This window comes from Procambarus clarkii, chromosome 70 (genome assembly GCF_040958095.1).
Source record: "Procambarus clarkii isolate CNS0578487 chromosome 70, FALCON_Pclarkii_2.0, whole genome shotgun sequence".
Classification (NCBI taxonomy): domain Eukaryota; kingdom Metazoa; phylum Arthropoda; class Malacostraca; order Decapoda; family Cambaridae; genus Procambarus; species Procambarus clarkii.
In genome coordinates this window covers 27,456,442-27,474,837 of record NC_091219.1, presented here as the reverse complement: position 1 = coordinate 27,474,837, position 18,396 = coordinate 27,456,442, and the positions used below count along the sequence as shown (strand labels likewise).

General features: G+C 39.2%; 2 protein-coding genes across 6 annotated transcripts in view; one reads left to right on the top strand and one right to left on the bottom strand.

Annotated features, from left to right (window-relative positions):
- The window catches only part of LOC138356090 (uncharacterized), a 252,268-nt gene that overhangs the window by 60,712 nt on the left and 173,160 nt on the right, over positions 1–18,396 (bottom strand). The gene's annotated exons all lie outside the window — the stretch shown is intronic.
- Positions 1–18,396, top strand: part of E(z) (histone-lysine N-methyltransferase E(z)) — a 40,235-nt gene that overhangs the window by 5,542 nt on the left and 16,297 nt on the right. For 2 of the 3 annotated variants that reach the window (XM_069311760.1, XM_069311761.1), the window contains exons 4-8: positions 284–465; positions 1,209–1,367; positions 2,504–2,622; positions 3,441–3,595; positions 8,996–9,022. In XM_069311760.1, the coding sequence (XP_069167861.1) occupies positions 284–465; positions 1,209–1,367; positions 2,504–2,622; positions 3,441–3,595; positions 8,996–9,022 (642 nt within the window). The remainder of the gene's footprint in view (positions 1–283; positions 466–1,208; positions 1,368–2,503; positions 2,623–3,440; positions 3,596–8,995; positions 9,023–18,396) is intronic. The other variant, XM_069311762.1, reaches the window with a different exon arrangement.

The window sequence follows — 18,396 nt, the reverse complement described above, 5'->3', positions numbered from 1 at the left end:
GTGGAAGAGTCACATCCTCACATGTTTTCAAAGTAATGGCAACCATGTTGCTCTTGTGCATTTTGTGAATAAAGTTACACTTTGATAAAAGGTCTTAATTTTCCCTATTTATGTAGGCCTCTATTTCTAGTTGATTATGTAATTTTTATTTGTAATTTTATTTGTTTATAAGCGTGTATATGTGAAAGTCTTGGTAATGATCTATCAGTTTGTTCAACTGTTTTATGAAGATAAATTTGGTCTTTTATTTTTGTAACCATTGTTTAATTATCTTACTAGGTAGAAGATGAAACTGTTCTTCACAATATTCCATACATGGGTGATGAAGTCCTTGATCAAGACGGAAAATTTATTGAGGAACTCATCCGGAACTACGATGGAAAAGTTCATGGTGACCGAGAAACTGGTTTCATTGATGATGAAATATTTGTTGAGCTTGTGGAGACTCTGGTGCAACAGTATCAGGTAAGTTCGTGGAGATGTCTTAAGTAGTATCAGAGAAGATGGATCTGTAGTAGTATCAAGGGAGTTGGTGGAGATGTCTGTAGTAGTAGTATCAGGGGAGATGAAGACATCTGAGGTAGTATCAGGGGAGATGGTGGAGACATCTGAGGTAGTATCAGGTGTTGATAAGAGATGTCTGTAGTAGTATTGGGAGCTGATGAAAACATGCAGTAGTATTAGGAGAGTTCATGGAAACAGCTTTAGTAGAGTATTGCGAGTTGATAGAGACATCTATAGTTGTATTTGGAGTTGTCTTTAGTAGTATCAGGAGTTGGAGTTGTCTGTAGTAGGGTGTCACAAGTTGGAGACATCTGTAGTAGAGTATCGTCAGTTGTGGAGACATCTATAGTGGTATCAGGAGTTGATTGAGGCATATTTAGTAGTATTGAGAGTCGAAGATATCTGAAATAGCAACAGGGGAGCTGATGGAGATGTCTATAAGAGTACCGGGAATTCATGGAGATGTCTGTAGTAGTAGTACAGTAGTATCGTTTGTATGTAGTAGGTGCTTTTTTTATATATATATAATTACTTGCATCTCTGTGTTTCTGTGGCAGATATCTTTAGAAGTAAAATAGTGTTGGTGAGACTGTTACTAATGAAACATATTCACAGTTTTGTATGTGTAGAAATATATAATGAAATTGTGGAAAAGTACCATTGAGAGTTTGCATAGAGCACTACAAAATTTGTTTTAATTACAGAAAAAGGAAACTTTAAAGAACAAGACTGACCAGAAGGTAAATGGGACTAAAGATGTGAAGACTAAAGATAAAGATGAAGAGGAGGAGGAGGAGGATGTTGAAGAAGAGGAAGAGGAGGAACAAGATGAGGAAGAGGATAGTAATACACACAATAAAGAGGTGTGATGTCATCTGTCTTGTTTCATGCCCCTTTTATTATCACCACACTATTACAGTATGTTCACTATCACTATATTACAAGACGTTCACTATCACTATATTACAAGATGTTCACTATTGCTATATTACAAGATGTTCACTATTGCTATATTACAAGATGTTCACTATTGCTATATTACAAGATGTTCACTATTGCTATATTACAAGATGTTCACTATTGCTATATTACAAGATGTTCACTATTGCTATATTACAAGATGTTCACTACTGCTATATTACAAGATGTTCACTATTGCTATATTACAAGATGTTCACTATCACTATATTACAAGATGTTCACTATCACACCTTATCCACAACACGTCTGAGTGTCATGCTCCTGGGCTCCTGAGAAACCTCGGCATCTTGATAGCATTAAGGGCGAAGCATGAGGTGTTACAGGTGATCATGCTGGGGTGGTGAGCCTTTAGTTCCAGGGTTGCACCCCTCACAACCAACCCCCTAGGATGATCCCTGCCCCCCCCCCCCATAACACCTGCCCTCCAACTGAAAATTATCACACTTTATCATAAGATCATTATTTCACCATGTGACACGAGGTTCACTATCACACCATATCACAAGAGGTTCATTATCACACCATATCACAAGAGGTTCACTATCACACCATATCACAAGATGTTCACTATCACACCATATCACAAGAGGTTCACTATCACACCATATCACAAGAGGTTCACTATCACACCATATCACAAGAGGTTCACTATCACACCATATCACAAGAGGTTCACTATCACACCATATCACAAGAGGTTCACTATCACACCATATCACACGAGGTTCACTATCACACCATATCACAAAATCACTGGAATGATTTGAGTTTGCCTTCAGCTAAACACAATGTTGAAGTTTGTTTTCTAAGATAAGTGAATTAAGTTATGTGGTATGATATGAAGGTTGTGGTTATGCTTGCTTGGTGCAAGTGTTGTAGAAGTGAATGCTGTACACTCCCTGTTACCAATATGTCTCGTGTTACATATTAGTAGCAAGAGAGGTCATTGGCTCTTTTGCCCAATATGGCTCATCTTGCTGAAAATTTCCCATAATAACGTCAAATTATTGGTTTGCAGGATGAGGGTTGGGAGGGATCAAATTCGTCTGGAACAAAGGGTTTCCCATGTGCTGCCATATTCCAAGCTGTGTCAGCTCTTTTCCCTGATAAGGGCTCAGCCGAGGAATTAAAGGAGAAGTAAGATATATATATAGTATTGTAGCACACATTACATACTGGTAATATTTTTTGTGTGATATAATTAATAATTATATGATTAGAAATGTGTGTAATTACCTCAGTTAAAGAAAGCCAGGCTCATGATATCCTGTCTTTATATTCTTTACTATATAGGATTTTGAGTTTACAATTTGCCGAGGCATCATGGGTCAACTAACACTTTTGCAGACCGTTAATGTATTTTACTATCTTCAGTGGCTTTTGCAGTAATCAGCGGTAAGCCTGTCTTGAGCCCTTGAACCCCCAACCAATCCCTGAACCCCAGACGAATTGGGACGTGCCAGTCTGTAGCCCCTTATGGGAATGAGAATTTCTCTGGTCGGTCCTCATTTCTCCTTTATGGTGACAGAATTTACCCACATTTTACATGGGTATTTAAAATAAGATTTGCATCATGTATTTGCAAAAAGATTGGCTAAGGAAGTGGAAGCTGAATTTTTTTTAGATAGTATAATGTGTTATATTCGTCGGCCTGATTACTGCAGAATCACTTTAGATACTAAAACACATCAACAGTCTGCAAAAGTGTTAATTGACCTATGATGCCTTGGCAAATTGTTTTGTTGTGCCGTACTGGACTACATTTACATTTGGATTCATGTATCCCTTTACCCCTTCTAATGTCTTCAACTCCCCACCTCTATACAGTACTGATGAAATTCTTTGTTGTACTGTTTTACCATATCTCATTTGGATATGTGTGGGTATGGGAGTTTGCTAATGCTGAAGTGTGTGTGTGTGTGTGTGTGAATTATAGTTTAATCTACCTTTTCCAGATACATAGAACTGACTGACCCTACAGCTCTTCCACCTGAATGCACTCCCAATATTGATGGTCCCAATGCAGAGAGTGTTCCACAGGAACAGACAATGCACTCCTTCCACACACTTTTCTGTAGACGCTGCTTCAAATATGATTGTTTTCTGCACCGTAAGTGTTTTTCTTCAGTTTTATTGGTACACAAATATCATTTTACTATGCAAATTACACATGGAAATTGGTTGATATTTTTTTGGGATAGATCATTCATGTTATGTTTTCCCTTATTATATTTTCCAGATTAATAATAGTTTGAGTAATTTGCAGATGTATATAGAGCAGTTGAAGTTAGGATTTAAATATAGGTTTTTGGTATATGAATGTGTAATAAATATAGGTGAGGTGAGGAATGAGAAAATTAAAATTTTTGATAAAGTTAAGAGGAAGAATCAGTTAAGACATTAAGATATAATTTTGATATGGGATGGGAGTGTAGTGTTCTAGAGATAAAAAATTGTATGGGAGCCTCACTGTGATATGAGTGTTGAGATAATGTCGTCTCTGGTTCTTGGCTTTTGCAATACCTTCCTTTTGACAGGTCTTTAGATATGAGGTACTCTAACATTTTTCAGTATGTCAGAGTCTTAGGAAAGAGCATGGTCATGAAAGATTATTATTGGTTTGAAGAAATTGTAATATAGTGTGCGATAAACAAAACTGGGAAAATGTGAAGTGATCTTAGATTTGGGGGAAAGAGGGTGTGCTAAATCATAGGGAGAAGATAAAGTGGACTTGGTGTTGTGTTGTGATGTAGTTGATGTTATTGCTGGCAGGTTGATTTATGGAATAAATTACCAAATTATCAGGTACCATAATAGACATAGGATCGCTGGATTGTTTCAAGTGCAGGTTAGATACATAAATAAGTGATTTTAGGTGGATATAAATAGAAGTTGCCTCATTTGGGTCTCTAGGGTTTCTGCAGTTCCCTTTATTCTTAGGAGATATTGTTGAGGTAGCTGTGGAACTACAATGGGTCTTTCAAAATATCTTTATGGTGACATGGTTATTTTTTGGGGGAGCCTCTTGTGGACTTCCTGAAGCTATCTTGCGGAGATGGCTCCCAGCTACTGGATCGCATCATCTGCAGAGTTCAGTTCGGGCTATTGCGTACCAGAGCTAGAACCTGGCCCCCCCCCCCCCCCCTCACAAGAGGAGCAGGAAGCAGGTGACACTACCACCTCACCAGAGAAGGCACCCAGAAAGTCAGCAAACCAATACTTACCAGTGCTGGGTTCAAATAAGATCAAAACCTCACAACCCACTGAATAAACATCCCAATAATGTAAACAAATGATTGAATCTCAAACAAGCGTGCACTTATTCGTCCCACCTGTCTCTCCTGTTTGGGAAGAGGGTGTGTTGGGGCTCACGCTGTTTACTGGTTTGAGCAGTCACCTTATGCTGATGAGTCTCATGTAGAGCGCCTGGATAGTCTGTTATCTGTTGTTGGCCTTGGTGCTTTTCAACTAAGTGCCTCTGGACCTCATGTGTGGTTTGTTTTTTTGTATACTGTTAGTATACTATGGGCCTGGTCTTTTAGAGTGCTTAGTGCTGCATGTGTTCAGGATTCCCATCCCTGAGTGCTCTATAGTGTTGCCCCTGCACTGACAAAGTTCTCTTCTCTAGTATGTTTTAAGTGTTCCTCCCTGCTTGGGGTAGTCCTTGCCTTGGGTGAGTCAGGAGTCACGATGCTCTTCTGTCTTAACACAGGTCAGGAGCAAGCTTGACTGGTAGGGTGCATTGATGGCTCATGTGCTTGTATATACAGTGTACCGGGGTTGGCCTTCACAGTCATGTAACCCAGGCTGTGTCGGCTTACTTTTAGGTCAGGCGGTGCATCCCCAGTGCCTGGGTATCCTGCATAATTTACCCTTCAGGCCCTGGGACTTCCTTGTGGGTTTGGTGTGCCAATGGATACTTTTTCCAAACCCGTGTGTAAGTTTGAGGGTTGCTTATCATCTGTGCCACAGGGTAATGATAATTCATTGTGCCTCTACCATGCTGTCTGCTGGGCCAAAGACACCTACAACCACCCCACAAACTCTGTTGGATTTGTTCTTTCCATGTGAGGACATTAAGGTGCTTGGTGCAGGTGCTTTAATGTCCACTGTGGCATCATTGTCAGCTTTGTCCAAGCTGTATGCACCTGTACTGGGGGCAGCAACCACATTCTACACTGCTTGCCTTGCTTGTCGACAGGCTATCTTAGCCCAGTCTTAGTCAACTTTGACCCTGGTCCTTTTTTGCCTCTTCTTTTTCCAGAGGATATTGTTGGTCAGTTTTTATCTCCTGAGGCCGTGTCTTGTTGGCCACTTATGGTCTTGTTTTGTTCCCATTTCGTTTCTGGAAGTGGTCAGGTAGGGCTGGGTCATCACCTGCTGTTGGACGAGGTTTGCCCATGGTGAAGCAGGATTTTGGGTCATATATTCCCGTGGCTGGTTCATCATCTGTTGGTCAGCACCATGTTCATGCTTTGCTGAGAGCTCCTGCTTTTTGTGGTTCATGCAAGTCCTTTCATGGTTCACCCCTTTGATGGGGCAGGGGGGCAGCTCGACCAATTTGCTAGCTCCTGGTCCCACGATTTGTGGGTCAATTGGTCGTTTCGAGTGGCCTGCCATGGAGTTAGTTGGTCCCTTCCCCTTTCCAGGGTTCAGGGTTTTTGTGGCAGACCTATTCCCCTCACTGGTATCAGGTCATTTCAGAGTGGGTCGCTTCTGCATGTCCTCAGTGTTCTGAAATGTCTTTCCGGTTCTGAAATGGAATCCTGGTCACTAAAATCCTGTAAATTAAAATTTTTCCACAAGTTTATATTGTAAAGTAATATGAGCTGTTGATTCAAAATGCTTAGATTGACCAAACAATGGTAGTGCTGTGGCTGCCTGCCTAACTCTGTGAACATTATGAGCAGCATTGTGTTCACTGATATCTGGATATTGTACATAGTCTTTATCACAGTCAGGGTTCTTCTATAATAGTACAAATGCAAAATAATAGCAGTCACATATATATTTTGTTATTTTTAAGCGATGCTGTTCCTTGTCTGAACTCTGGGGAAAGGGGGGGGGCTCTGCTTGGTCCGCTGTCCTTTGGTACTGGATGCTGTGGGTAGCTCGTCTGTTGAATTCTTGGGGTAAGGTTCTATGCACAGTTCATGTCTGGGAGTATCCAACACACTCATGAAGGTCTGTCCCAGTTCCTTCCTGTCTTTACTGTATGGATCCTTGATGTTGTCTTCTCGCAAAGCCTTATGTGGCTTTGGGAGGCATTCAGGCACCCTGATGTGAATCCCCTTGCATTAGAGTGGAATCAGCACCTTCCTCTTTATGCAGCTCCATGTCCCAATTATGAGGTCCTCGGTGTGGATGCTTTTCGGCTGAACAGGTCTGGGTTGGGGTTTCTGTACTTCTTTCCCTGGTTCTGCTGTTGCTTAGGGTCTTGGCCAGGTTGGAGTCCTACCATGGAAAGGCGGTCCTTCTGGCTCCTTGGTAGCCAATTCAGTTATGGTTTCAGGTGCTGTTTGCTCAGTGTTTGAACCCAGACGTTTTTTCTCGGCTCCGCCTCTTTCCCAATGATGTAGCTTTTTGTTTTTTAGCGTGTGGATGGACGAGCGCACGTCTGTTTTGAAAGATTCGGTCATTTCTTTACATTGTTGGGGTAGTTTATTTGGCAGGTTGTGAGGCTTCACTCTCCTTTGAACCCAACAGTAGTTTGTGTTGGTTTGCTGACTTTCTTTGTGCCTTCCCTAGTGAAGTGCTGAGTTTCACCTGCTTCCTGCACCTTATGTCAGAGGTGGTAGGCCTGTTTGACTCTGGTCCCCCGGAAGGCTGAACTGAACTGAACTTTTTGGCTAATGTGACCTAGTATGTACTGTAATTGGAAGCTATCTCAGGGAGATTTCTCCAGGAAACCAATAGGGCTAACTCGGGAATTGAAGTTTTATTACATTCAACATTGGCTATTCATCACAATTGTTGTATATAATAGCACCATAACAGGCAAAGTGATAGATAATAAAATTGAATATGTCTAGAAAGGTTTGTGCAAGAGGCAATTTTTTTTTTTACATTTTGGATGATAGGTTAGGAGTGATGAAAGTAAAAATGAATTACAGTATAGATTCTCTTTCTAGTGAACGTTGAATGTGTGATTAGAAGTTTTTCGTTCTAGTTTTTGTTTTGTCACTAGTTACCTACATGGTTGTTTGTATATGTGGTGAGGTGTGTAAGGGAGATGGCTGAAGACCAGTCGATGTGTGAGGCACCGAGAATGTGGGTAGGGTAGATGTATATGAAGCACACTGAGAATACGGGTAGATGTGGTGTACTAGGCAGACCAAGAAGCAGAGTATGTGTGATTTATGAGGAAGAATGAGATGATGGGTAGCTGTGTATGTGGAAGACTGAGAAGAGGGTTAGATATGGTGTAGGAGGCAAACCAAGAAGCGAGTGTGTGTGTAGCGTGCATGAGGAAGAATGAGAAGAAAGGTAGATGTGGTGTATGAGGAAGACCAATAAATAGATGGATATGTGTGTGAGGCAGACTGAGAAGAAGGGTAGGAATGATTTATGACAGTGCATTGAGACTTGATACATGAAGAATGAGCTAGAGATAAAAATATTACTTGGTGAGTGTTTTGAGAATTATAGAGGAGGTACAAAGTACATAAAACATTGTGTTTAATGTGAAAGCACTGTAATTCTATTAACTATTATTATGGATGTACAGTGCTAGAATGTTAGTGAATTATTACATACTTTATTACTCATGAAATAACAAGTCATATTAATGTACCATATCACTGTAAAGATTTTTTGTCTTGGATGAGTGAGTTTGTTTATTGTATTGCATGAAGTTTGTATGACATTCATACAAATAGGTAAATTATCCCATTTCTGTACTGTTTGTTTAATTGTATGTATATTGCAAGTAATGATTGTGGTAACTGTTGGCAGGTGTTGTGCTTGTAAATGTTGCAAGTAATGTTTGAATTTGTTTGGAAATTGTATGGCATGTCATCATAATGAAAGTTTTTGTAATATAATAATATAGTAAATGGTTTATTCATGCTTCTCTGAGAGTTTATAAGAATATAAATTTTTAAAAGAAGATATGAAGTAAATTCTGATACTTCATGCATAAATTTATCATGTGGTGATTGATTTCTTTTGAGATGAAACTAGAAGATGCAAGGTGGAAAGTGCCATACAATTGTGAGGGCTTTCCAGGAGTAGGTGAAATCTTTAACCCCTAATTCGAACCTCATAGATATCTGTATCGGCTGGGATAAGAATCTGAGATGTGTCAAAAAAAGGCAAAATTATGATTGAAAACTACACAATGATGAATTTCTGGAAGAAATACTAGAACTGTGTGGGACTCTTGGATAGCCTAAACAGAAATGGTGATTGAATGCGAGACTCGATGAACGGTGAAAGCCCCGCGTGACTTGTGAACTTGCACGCTTCTGGGTTGAGGAGCAGTAGTCTTACAGTGTAATCTTCCCTACAGCCACCAAGGGAAGCACAGACGCCCCAGGTAAGGGAAAGCGAGTCTTCCCCGAGCGTCTTGCGGCCACCTTGCTAGCTCTCCCACTGTGGGACCCACTTTCCCCAGCTCCCCTGTAGGATTGTGGGACAAATGCTCTTGGTTTAACTTGGGGTTAAATAACTGGGGCAAGCTTTTTGTGGGCTATGGGAAGCTTGTTAGTTTTTATTCTGCTTATAAATAACAGATGAAAAGGTGCTGTTGCAGTGCATGTTAGCTTCAAGTTTGGCTCCTGGTTGGTGTGCCTGTGTGCTGCCTTCTGACTTGCTGGTCTCTCTCTTGGCCCACTGGTCTCATCCCAAACAAACTTCTTCAGTTCTTAACTTGATGGTCTGACCCACATCTCTTAAGTAAAGACTTGCTTAAATGAGATGCTGGTAAGTTATTCATATGCTTTCATGTATTACAGGAATAAGTATAAATAATTCTGAATGTTTATGCAAGCATTTTCTTGTATGACCCTTTAGGGATAAAATGACAGCTCTTCTATCTATATTTACAATACTGTATATAGCAAGTAGGTATCATAGCAGAATAAGTAACTGTCATACTTTTATTTTATGTTATACTTTATGTTGACATCCATTAACCCTTAGACCGTGCAATACATACATATATGATTTGACAAAAAATAATTTAACATTAGTTTTTAAAACTTGCACAAACACTTTCCAATTCTTTTTGCATAATCAATATGTGAAAGTTGTAGGTCAATATTTGTTGAAATGAAGTCAAGAAAAAATAACCCCCAAAAAAAACACAAAATATAGGGATAATTATAATAATTTAGGGGATATATTTAGAATATACTTTATATAAGTGAAAAACCCCTAATATTGTCCCTAATCATCAAAACAACCTAAAGAGACAAAGAAAATATAGTTTGAAATCAGATAAAACAAACAGAAAAAAAATTAAAAGTACCAAGTTTTGCGAGTTGTGACTGATTTATTTGTAGACCAATTTCATTCTATCTTCACATAGTTATGAAAACATATGCATTCTCCAGGTTGTAAAGGGTACAACAAAATCACATAATAAACAAAGGAGAAAAAACTAAAATCTTAAAAAATACCCCTAAAAAATATTCTTGGGACATGATAAAAGTAACATATATTAATTAACAGTGGACAATATATATATATATATATGATATAAAACAAATTAGATCATATTAACATAGTTATTCATTATTATTTGTGTTATTATGTATTACACATAGTTATTCATTATTATTTGTGTTATTATGTATTACTCAGCAATGATATAAAGGCACCAACTGCATATCCACTTTGTGGACACTTCTTACTACTATTGTTCTTCTTTGAGCATAGGTCAGGTGCTTGCATCTCTTTATTGCTGCATAATCCTTCAGTTCCAGTTATTAGGTGCTGTTCTCCTTATCAATAAAATGTTTTTATTTACGTTTTAATTAAATTTTCACTCTGCCAGATTATGACTGGGCATGAAATTATTAGATGTATATACAGTACAGAGAATAAGTCAGAACACCGTAACTGGAACATATAATCCCCCTTCCCCTCCAACATATGAAGTGATTGATGATGTTTTCTCCAACATATATTAAGTGATTGATGTTGTTTTGGTACATCCTCGATCCTTTTCAAGATTTTTCATGCTTCTTCATTTCCTCTTCACCTCTTTTCACCTCACCTTCCCTCTTGCCTTATATTGGCACATGCTTGCACTCTTTCTTGTCGCGACTTGATTAGGCGCCGAAACATCACCACTTTCATTTCATGTGTGGGTTGTGTTGTTATAGATGTATATAAATGGGAGTGACATTAAGCGTGTCATCTGGGTATTCCCCTTCCTGTCCACCCCACCAGTAGGCAACTTTTGCCCTCCCCGCTTCCCTGCATCAACCACACCCTCACAATACTGCCATTCACAACACCAGCACCAACATAACACAATACCAAAACACCATCACCTCTACACCTACCTCCCGACTATGATCGCCAAAACCACATATTACATCAAAACGCTCTCACAGCACCACACACACTAACACACAATACCATACCACAAGAAAACCATGGAGATGCTTACTACAGTGCCGTAGTGCTTGAATAAAGGGGAAGGAAAGACCTAAAGTATGTTTATGTGTAAGTGTATTAAAAAAACAAATTTTTGGATGTAACCTACAAACTTTGTAGGTTAAACTTTGAAACTTTGTAGGTTTTTAATACTGTACATTTACACACACATTAGGTCTTTCCTTCACTTTCAAAACGACTATTCTATTAATACCATACCACCACCACACAGATCTTCACCACAGCACAACATAACCACACCAGAACACCACCTCCACAGCACATACCACATCACATGCTATACCACACAACCACCACAACTCACCACAAGAAAAATGTTAAAATTGCTAAGGGTATAATTAGTTTGGAGAAAAAATTAATAAAATTAAATTTTACATTAGAGGAAGTGGATATAATATGCCTAAATATTTTATTCGTGGTTTCAAATATATAAAATCAATATTGTACTATTAAAAGCTGGTCACTCACTTTGAAATGTAGCAGAATCATTCAGAATGACTTTTACTGTACTGTACTTTGATCCTATAAAATATGAAAGTATTTGTAGAATCCATTATCCTAGCCTGTCATTTTATCCTGGTTTAACTCCAGACTTCTTGTTTGGTTTGAGCCTTGATCTACTGGTCCAGTGTTCTCCACAGCTCTGTAATGCATAACACCTCTCTGTTCTATATCACTGCTGTAAGAGCAACACAGCTTTTGTTAAGTAGTATGCTTATGTTCAGTTTTTGAGACATCAATCAATAACATTGTTGTTTCCTGCTATTTTGAAGTAAATTGTGATTTGTTTATGAAATCCAATGTGACAGTAAAAATCATAGTTAAACTTGAGGTAATTGACACACAATCTGTAAAACTAATACTTAAATCAATGTGAAGTGTATTTTATAGTTTTCATTTACAACTAATTTATACTCATTATGTTGATTGAGGCTATTTTGATGTGCCTTTACAAATTTCTGGGGAGAACACTGGTCTAACCCCCTAAACCTGTTAGTCCATCCTTGTATGTGGTGGTGTCATCCATAATGTGGTTGTGTAGTCACTGACATGGTGGACTGTTTGCCCACATTGTGGTCTGATCACTGAAGTGGTAGTCTGGTTGCCGATGTAGTGGTCTGATCACTGACGTGGTGGTTTAATCGTTGACGTGGTGGTCTGATCGCTGATGTGGTGGTCTGATCGCCGACGTGGTGGTTCGATCATTGGCGTGGTGGTCTGATCGTTGATGTGGTGGTCTGATTGCTGACATGGTGGTCTGATCGCTGACATCATGGTCTGACCGCCAATGTGGAGGTCAGATTGCTGACATTGTGGACGGATTACTGATGTGGTGGTCAGATTGCTAACATGGTGATCTGATCGTCGACATGGTGGACGGATTGCTGACATGGTGGTCCAATCACCAACATGTAGGTCAGATCTCTGATGTGGTGGACTGTATGTTGACATAGTGGTCTGATTGCCACTGTGGTGATTGATCACTGACATAGTGGTCTGATTGCCACTGGTGATTGATCACTGACATGGTGGTCTGATTACCACTGTGGTGATTGATCACTGACATGGTGTTCTGATTGCCACTGTGGTGATTTGATCACTGACATAGTGGTCTGATTGCCACTGTGGTGATTTGATCACTGACATGGTGGTCTGAGTGCCGACTTGGTGGTCCAATTTCTGGTCTAATCCCTAACCTGTGAGTGACCTGTGATATTTTGAGTGACTTGCAGAAATGTCATTACAGCATTTATGACAAGATTGTTACAGTTTAAAAGTGATTTAATACAGACTTGCATCTTGTGACCTATGACCAGGGCTTATTGAGGCATAGTTTGACTAATGATTTATGCTTTTGACCTTTGACCTTCATTAATAAATGATAGTATTATTCATGCTGTGAAGATTTATCTTTGAAGATTTCCTGTCTAACATTGGATGACTTAATTAGATAATAAAAGTACTGTAATTGCAACCTTTATTTTGAGGGTGTGTGTGTGTATAAGTTAATCTTTTTAATGTACAGTACTTGTAAAATTTGACTAATGACGTTAACATGTATAAAGTTTGACTTGTTTAACATATGTCCTGCAACAATAACACACAGTATGGTGACTTGTGGCACATGATTGAATGACTCAGAGCTTGTATTAAATTTTTATTTTACTATGTGTAGCCTGTAACAGTGCTTCTATTCATAATGTATGGCATGAAAAATAAGACGTGTTACAGAGGACTTAGTGGCATGTAAGGTGGCCCATTAAAGTCTGGAGTGTAAGTTTAGAAAGGTCAATGTCTCAAAAGGGCCAAAGGCTAGACAAGGGAAGCAGTGATGAAATAATTAAGCTAGTACAGCAACTTTAATGCACGGGAGTGTTTGCCGTAGTATACGACGTCAGTGTGGGCGTAAGGACAAGTGTGTGGTGGATTCGGCACTGTCTGGCTTGTCCGCCATCGCACTCGCCCGGTGTCCAGGTAAGTGACAACTCCAGTGAGTATTCACCTGGGGCAATTGGCAAGCTATGTACACAGGTCTTGGAGTAACTTCACACAAAGGAATGGGCCTCTGACCAGTTCCATAGTGTCCTTAAAAAGTATGCATCATACATGTATTGCCTTAGATAATATTAACTACTCCTATTAGATTTCTAATGCATTTTGGGATTCATGAACAGTGTACCACAAATGCACTTCTGTGGGGCAGGAAATAGTACTGCTTATAACAGTGCAGGTGGTGTGCTAAAATATAATAGTCTACAAATATTGATGATAATTTATATATTATGAATACAAAATTCTTCAGAAGGTATCTTATTATTTTGTTGATACAGTGAAGGGTGTGAAGTTTATTAGTATTTGACATAGAAGTCTGCATGGTGAAGTGATGGTTAGTTTGGATTACAGGTAATGGTGGGTATCACCAACACACATTTATACTATGCATTTTCTCTTGCTGAGATCAAATCTTTCTTTTTCTATTGGTAAATCAGAGTTTTAAAGGCAGTAGAGTGATTACTCATGATTGCCCATGAAAATTCTAATTTGCAAGTTAACGAATCACTTCGGTAAAGTTCATGTTTGTTTTCTTGGGTAACCCACGCTGCAGCCTTGCATCATTGCCTTCATCGTTTTCTTTCTTCTACTTTGTTCCTTCATTTATAAATTGTCTAATTCCTAGGATGGCTACTTGGATTTGTTTACTTTTAATGCTTTCCTACTTATATACTTCCTGAGACAATAATGTACAGGGATTCCCTGACTTAACAACATCTGATCTTATGAACAGGCTCTCAAGTCCCCATTTGTACCAATTTTTATCAACAATTCTAAGGTACCCACATTATATGCTATGCTACTAATGCACTATTACAGTTACTTATTGTTACAATTCCTTACAAATTTCACTTTTTACTGTCTTCTTCATTTAGTAATTAGACCTTATTCCTGAAGCATTAAATGAAACAAGCAGGACAATTCTGCCTTGAAAGATAAATAGAAAGCATTTTTCTTGTTACTTCTTCAAATAAGTTTTCATAATTCATGAACATACACCACTTATATCATTGTGCTTAGGAAAATCCTAATTCAAGTAGGTTACTTACTAACACAATTTTTTGGAACACACTCAAATTCTAAGTTAGGGACTGAATTAACTAGCTTGGACAATCGTATAATTACTTGTTTAGGCAATTTTGTACTTGCTTAGACAATAATACATTTGCTTGCTTAGACAGTCATTCTTAGGCAGTCATACAGTTGTTTAGACAATCATATACAGTATTTGCTTGGTCAATCAGTCATATACTTGCTTGCATAGGCAATTTACTTAGGCAATCATGTACTTGCTTATGCAATCTTATTTCCTAGACAATCATATACTTAGGCAATCATACACTTGCTTAAGCAATCATGTACATACTTGCTTTGGAGATCATACACATGCTTTGGCAATCATATACTTGGGCAACCATATACTTGCTTAAGCAGTCATATACTTTCCCTACTGATACAAGAACGTTGGAGCTTTAAGGAAAGAGAGATCCCAGAGGTAATCAAATAAATGGATTTTATACGCAGTACATTAACAGTGAGAACTATGAAGATAGTGGTATTTTTTCATGGATATTCCTGCACTGGTTTAAGCCTCTGGCTGGCCTATTAAGTGCTGCTCGTTTCTGTTTTACCTAGGCGGTGTATGAGTATTTATGACTCATATGTTTGCATCAGTAAGATTATGCCCACTGTGTTTAACAACTGCTGTTAAATCTTAGTTGAAATCTTACTTGGTTTGTAATTGCACTGTGTTAGATAATGTTCCAGTGGTCTGTCAGGCATTTCTCCACAGTGCTGACATTCCTCTCATCATCTGGAACTTGTAAGGCTGGTTCTAGAATACCATGTGGATATTCTGGAACCTTGGATCAGCCTTGGATACCCATGTGTGTCTCATGCACATGTATATCCACACCTCATGCCATGTAAGTGCACTTCTGTTTTTCTACTGCTCCCTTTCATATAATGGTAGGTGTTATTTACAATTTTCTATTAACTATATGAAGGTCAAGGAAGGAACATGATAAATACAATGAAATATGCCTGAAGATAATAGAAAAGTCAGTCACAGTAGCAAGGAGAGCCAGAGCAAAGATACTAATACTTGGGGATTGTAACTAATCTGGAAAGCTGCAAATGCCGTTCCAATATTCATTGAAGGGAACAGATATGAAGCACTAAACTATAGACCAGTGTGACTAACATGTATTCCAAGCAAGATTCTAGAAAGTCATCAGGAAAAGAATTGTTGAACACTTTTGGATACAGTAGTAATTTTATATCGGGCACAACACGACTTTAGAGAGGGAAAATCGTGCTTAACAAACTTGATTGAATTCTATGACAAGTTCACTAAATTAAGACAAGAGGAGGAGGATGAGGTAGACTACATCTTCCTAGACTGCCAAAAAGCTTTTGACACAGATAATTCCCCACAAAAGAATAACACACAAGATGGAGAGACATGCAGGGATACCAGGAAAGGTACTGGATTGGGTACAGTAGTACTTGACAGACAGAAAACAAAGGGTTATAGTCTGAGAGGCTGTATCAGGCAGGAGAGGAGTGGAATTTGATGTTCCCCTAGAATCATTGCTGTTTTTAAATTTACGTAAAGGACCGAGGGGAGCCGGTCGGCCGAGCGGACAGCACGCTGGACTTGTGATCCTGTGGTCCTGGGTTCGATCCCAGGCGCCGGCGAGAAACAATGGGCAGAGTTTCTTTCACCCTATGCCCCTGTTACCTAACAGTAAAATAGGTACCTGGGTGTTAGTTAGCTGTCACAGGCTGCTTCCTGGAGGTGAAGGCCTGGTCGAGGACCGGGCCGCGGGGACACTAAAGCCCCGAAATCATCTCGTGATAACCTCAAGATATAAAGACCTCGCAGAGGGAGCGAGCTCGTACATATCCATGTTTGCAGATGATGCAAAGTTAATGAGGAGACTATGAACTGAAGAGGACTGTAGGGTGCTGTAAGGAGACCTGAATAACCTTCAGGAGTGGCCAGGTAAATGGCTGTAGGAATTCAATCCCAATAAATGTAAAGTAAAGAAGATGGGTAAGGGAGAGAGATCTGTACATTATTTAACTATACAGTACCATAATGGGAAGGCAATCAGTCTGTCTCTGGAGAACGGATCAGAGACTCCGGAGTGCAGTCTCTGTGGCATGGTGGTAAGACGCTCGCCTGGCATTCCGTGAGCGATTTGTCCTGCGTTCGTATCCTGGCCGGGGAGGATTAACTGGGCGCACATCCTTAACTGTAGCCTCTGTTTAATTCAACAGTAAAATGGGTACTTGGTTGTAAAAACGATTCTTTGCGGGGGTCGTATTCCAGGGAACATAGGATTAAGGACTTGCCCGAAGCGCTACGCGTACTAGTGGCTGTACAAGAATGCAAGAACTCTTGTATATATAAATAAAAAAAAAAATTACAAGAGAAAAAGACCTGGGAGTAGACATTATCATCCCAACAATAGTGCCAGCTCACATGAATGGAATAATAACAGCATATGCGAAGTTAGCAAACATAAGAACATCGTTAAGAATGTAAACAAGGAGGCTTTCATGTGCATACACATGTCCTTTGTGACACCATTACTTGAGTATGCAGCTCCAGCATGGAACCCACACCTGTGACGATGTGGATTCATAGAAACTTGAGAATATTCAGAGATATGCAACTGATTAGTACTGTACCAGTATTGAGAGGCCTCAGCTATGATGACAGTTGAGAGAACTCTGCCTCACAACCTTAGGGGTAAGAAGAAACAGAGGGGATACGACAACTATGTACAAGATCCTGAAGGGAATAGGTAAAATAGATAAAGTTTCCTATTTAAATTAAAAAGTAGTAGGACAGTGGTGGAAGCTAGATATATAGTTGAGTCAGAATGATGTAAGGTGCATCCATTATAAATTTTAAAGATCTAGACTGCTAGGGCTTGTTATGGCTTGGATTCTAGTTACAAGTGATTCAAGATTTGTTTCAAGTTTAGAGAGATTTTCGGTTTTTGTCACTTGATATGTATGTAATGCCTTTATGGCTCTGTTTTGTAGTTTCCATGGTTTTGATTTTTCTTTTTGGGAGTGAACAGGGCAGGGGCTCTGCAGTCTAAGTTGGGTCTGATGAATGTAGTGCTTGGTGCCAGTCTTTTGTTCAGATATAACTGCCTGTGAGTTGTTCTTCCCTTCACATACTGTATGTGCTTACCTAAGGTATTCCTCTTCTCAATCCATATTCCTTGATGTTTGTAGTCTGCTTCATATTCTGGTACTTCATTGTGTATGGTGAGGTGCATTTGCAGGTCAGATCTTGCATAGAACATAGCTTGATTTTTCAATATATATATTTGTGCCTTAATACAAGACAACTGTGTCCTATTTTGTAGTCTGTTGTGCTTTTATCTACACTTGCTATGAAGACTGGGTCATCAGCATAACTATTGAGGTTTGTGTAGGGTAACAGCTTGATCATAACAAGCTTTTACAAGATACTGAATAGAGTTTGGACTGAGAACTTTTTGTGATGTGATAATTTCTATGGTCTTGTATAAGAAAAGGTGTCCTTGGATTTATACTGTGATTTTCAGGCACTACGGTAGTCATGAACCCAGCTACGTAACTTAACCCTTGGGGCCCCCCCCCCCCATCTTCAGTCAATGATTGTAGTCTTATGTCTTCCCAAACTACTGAAGGGAATACCAAGGAAAATTAACCAGGACTGGCCTC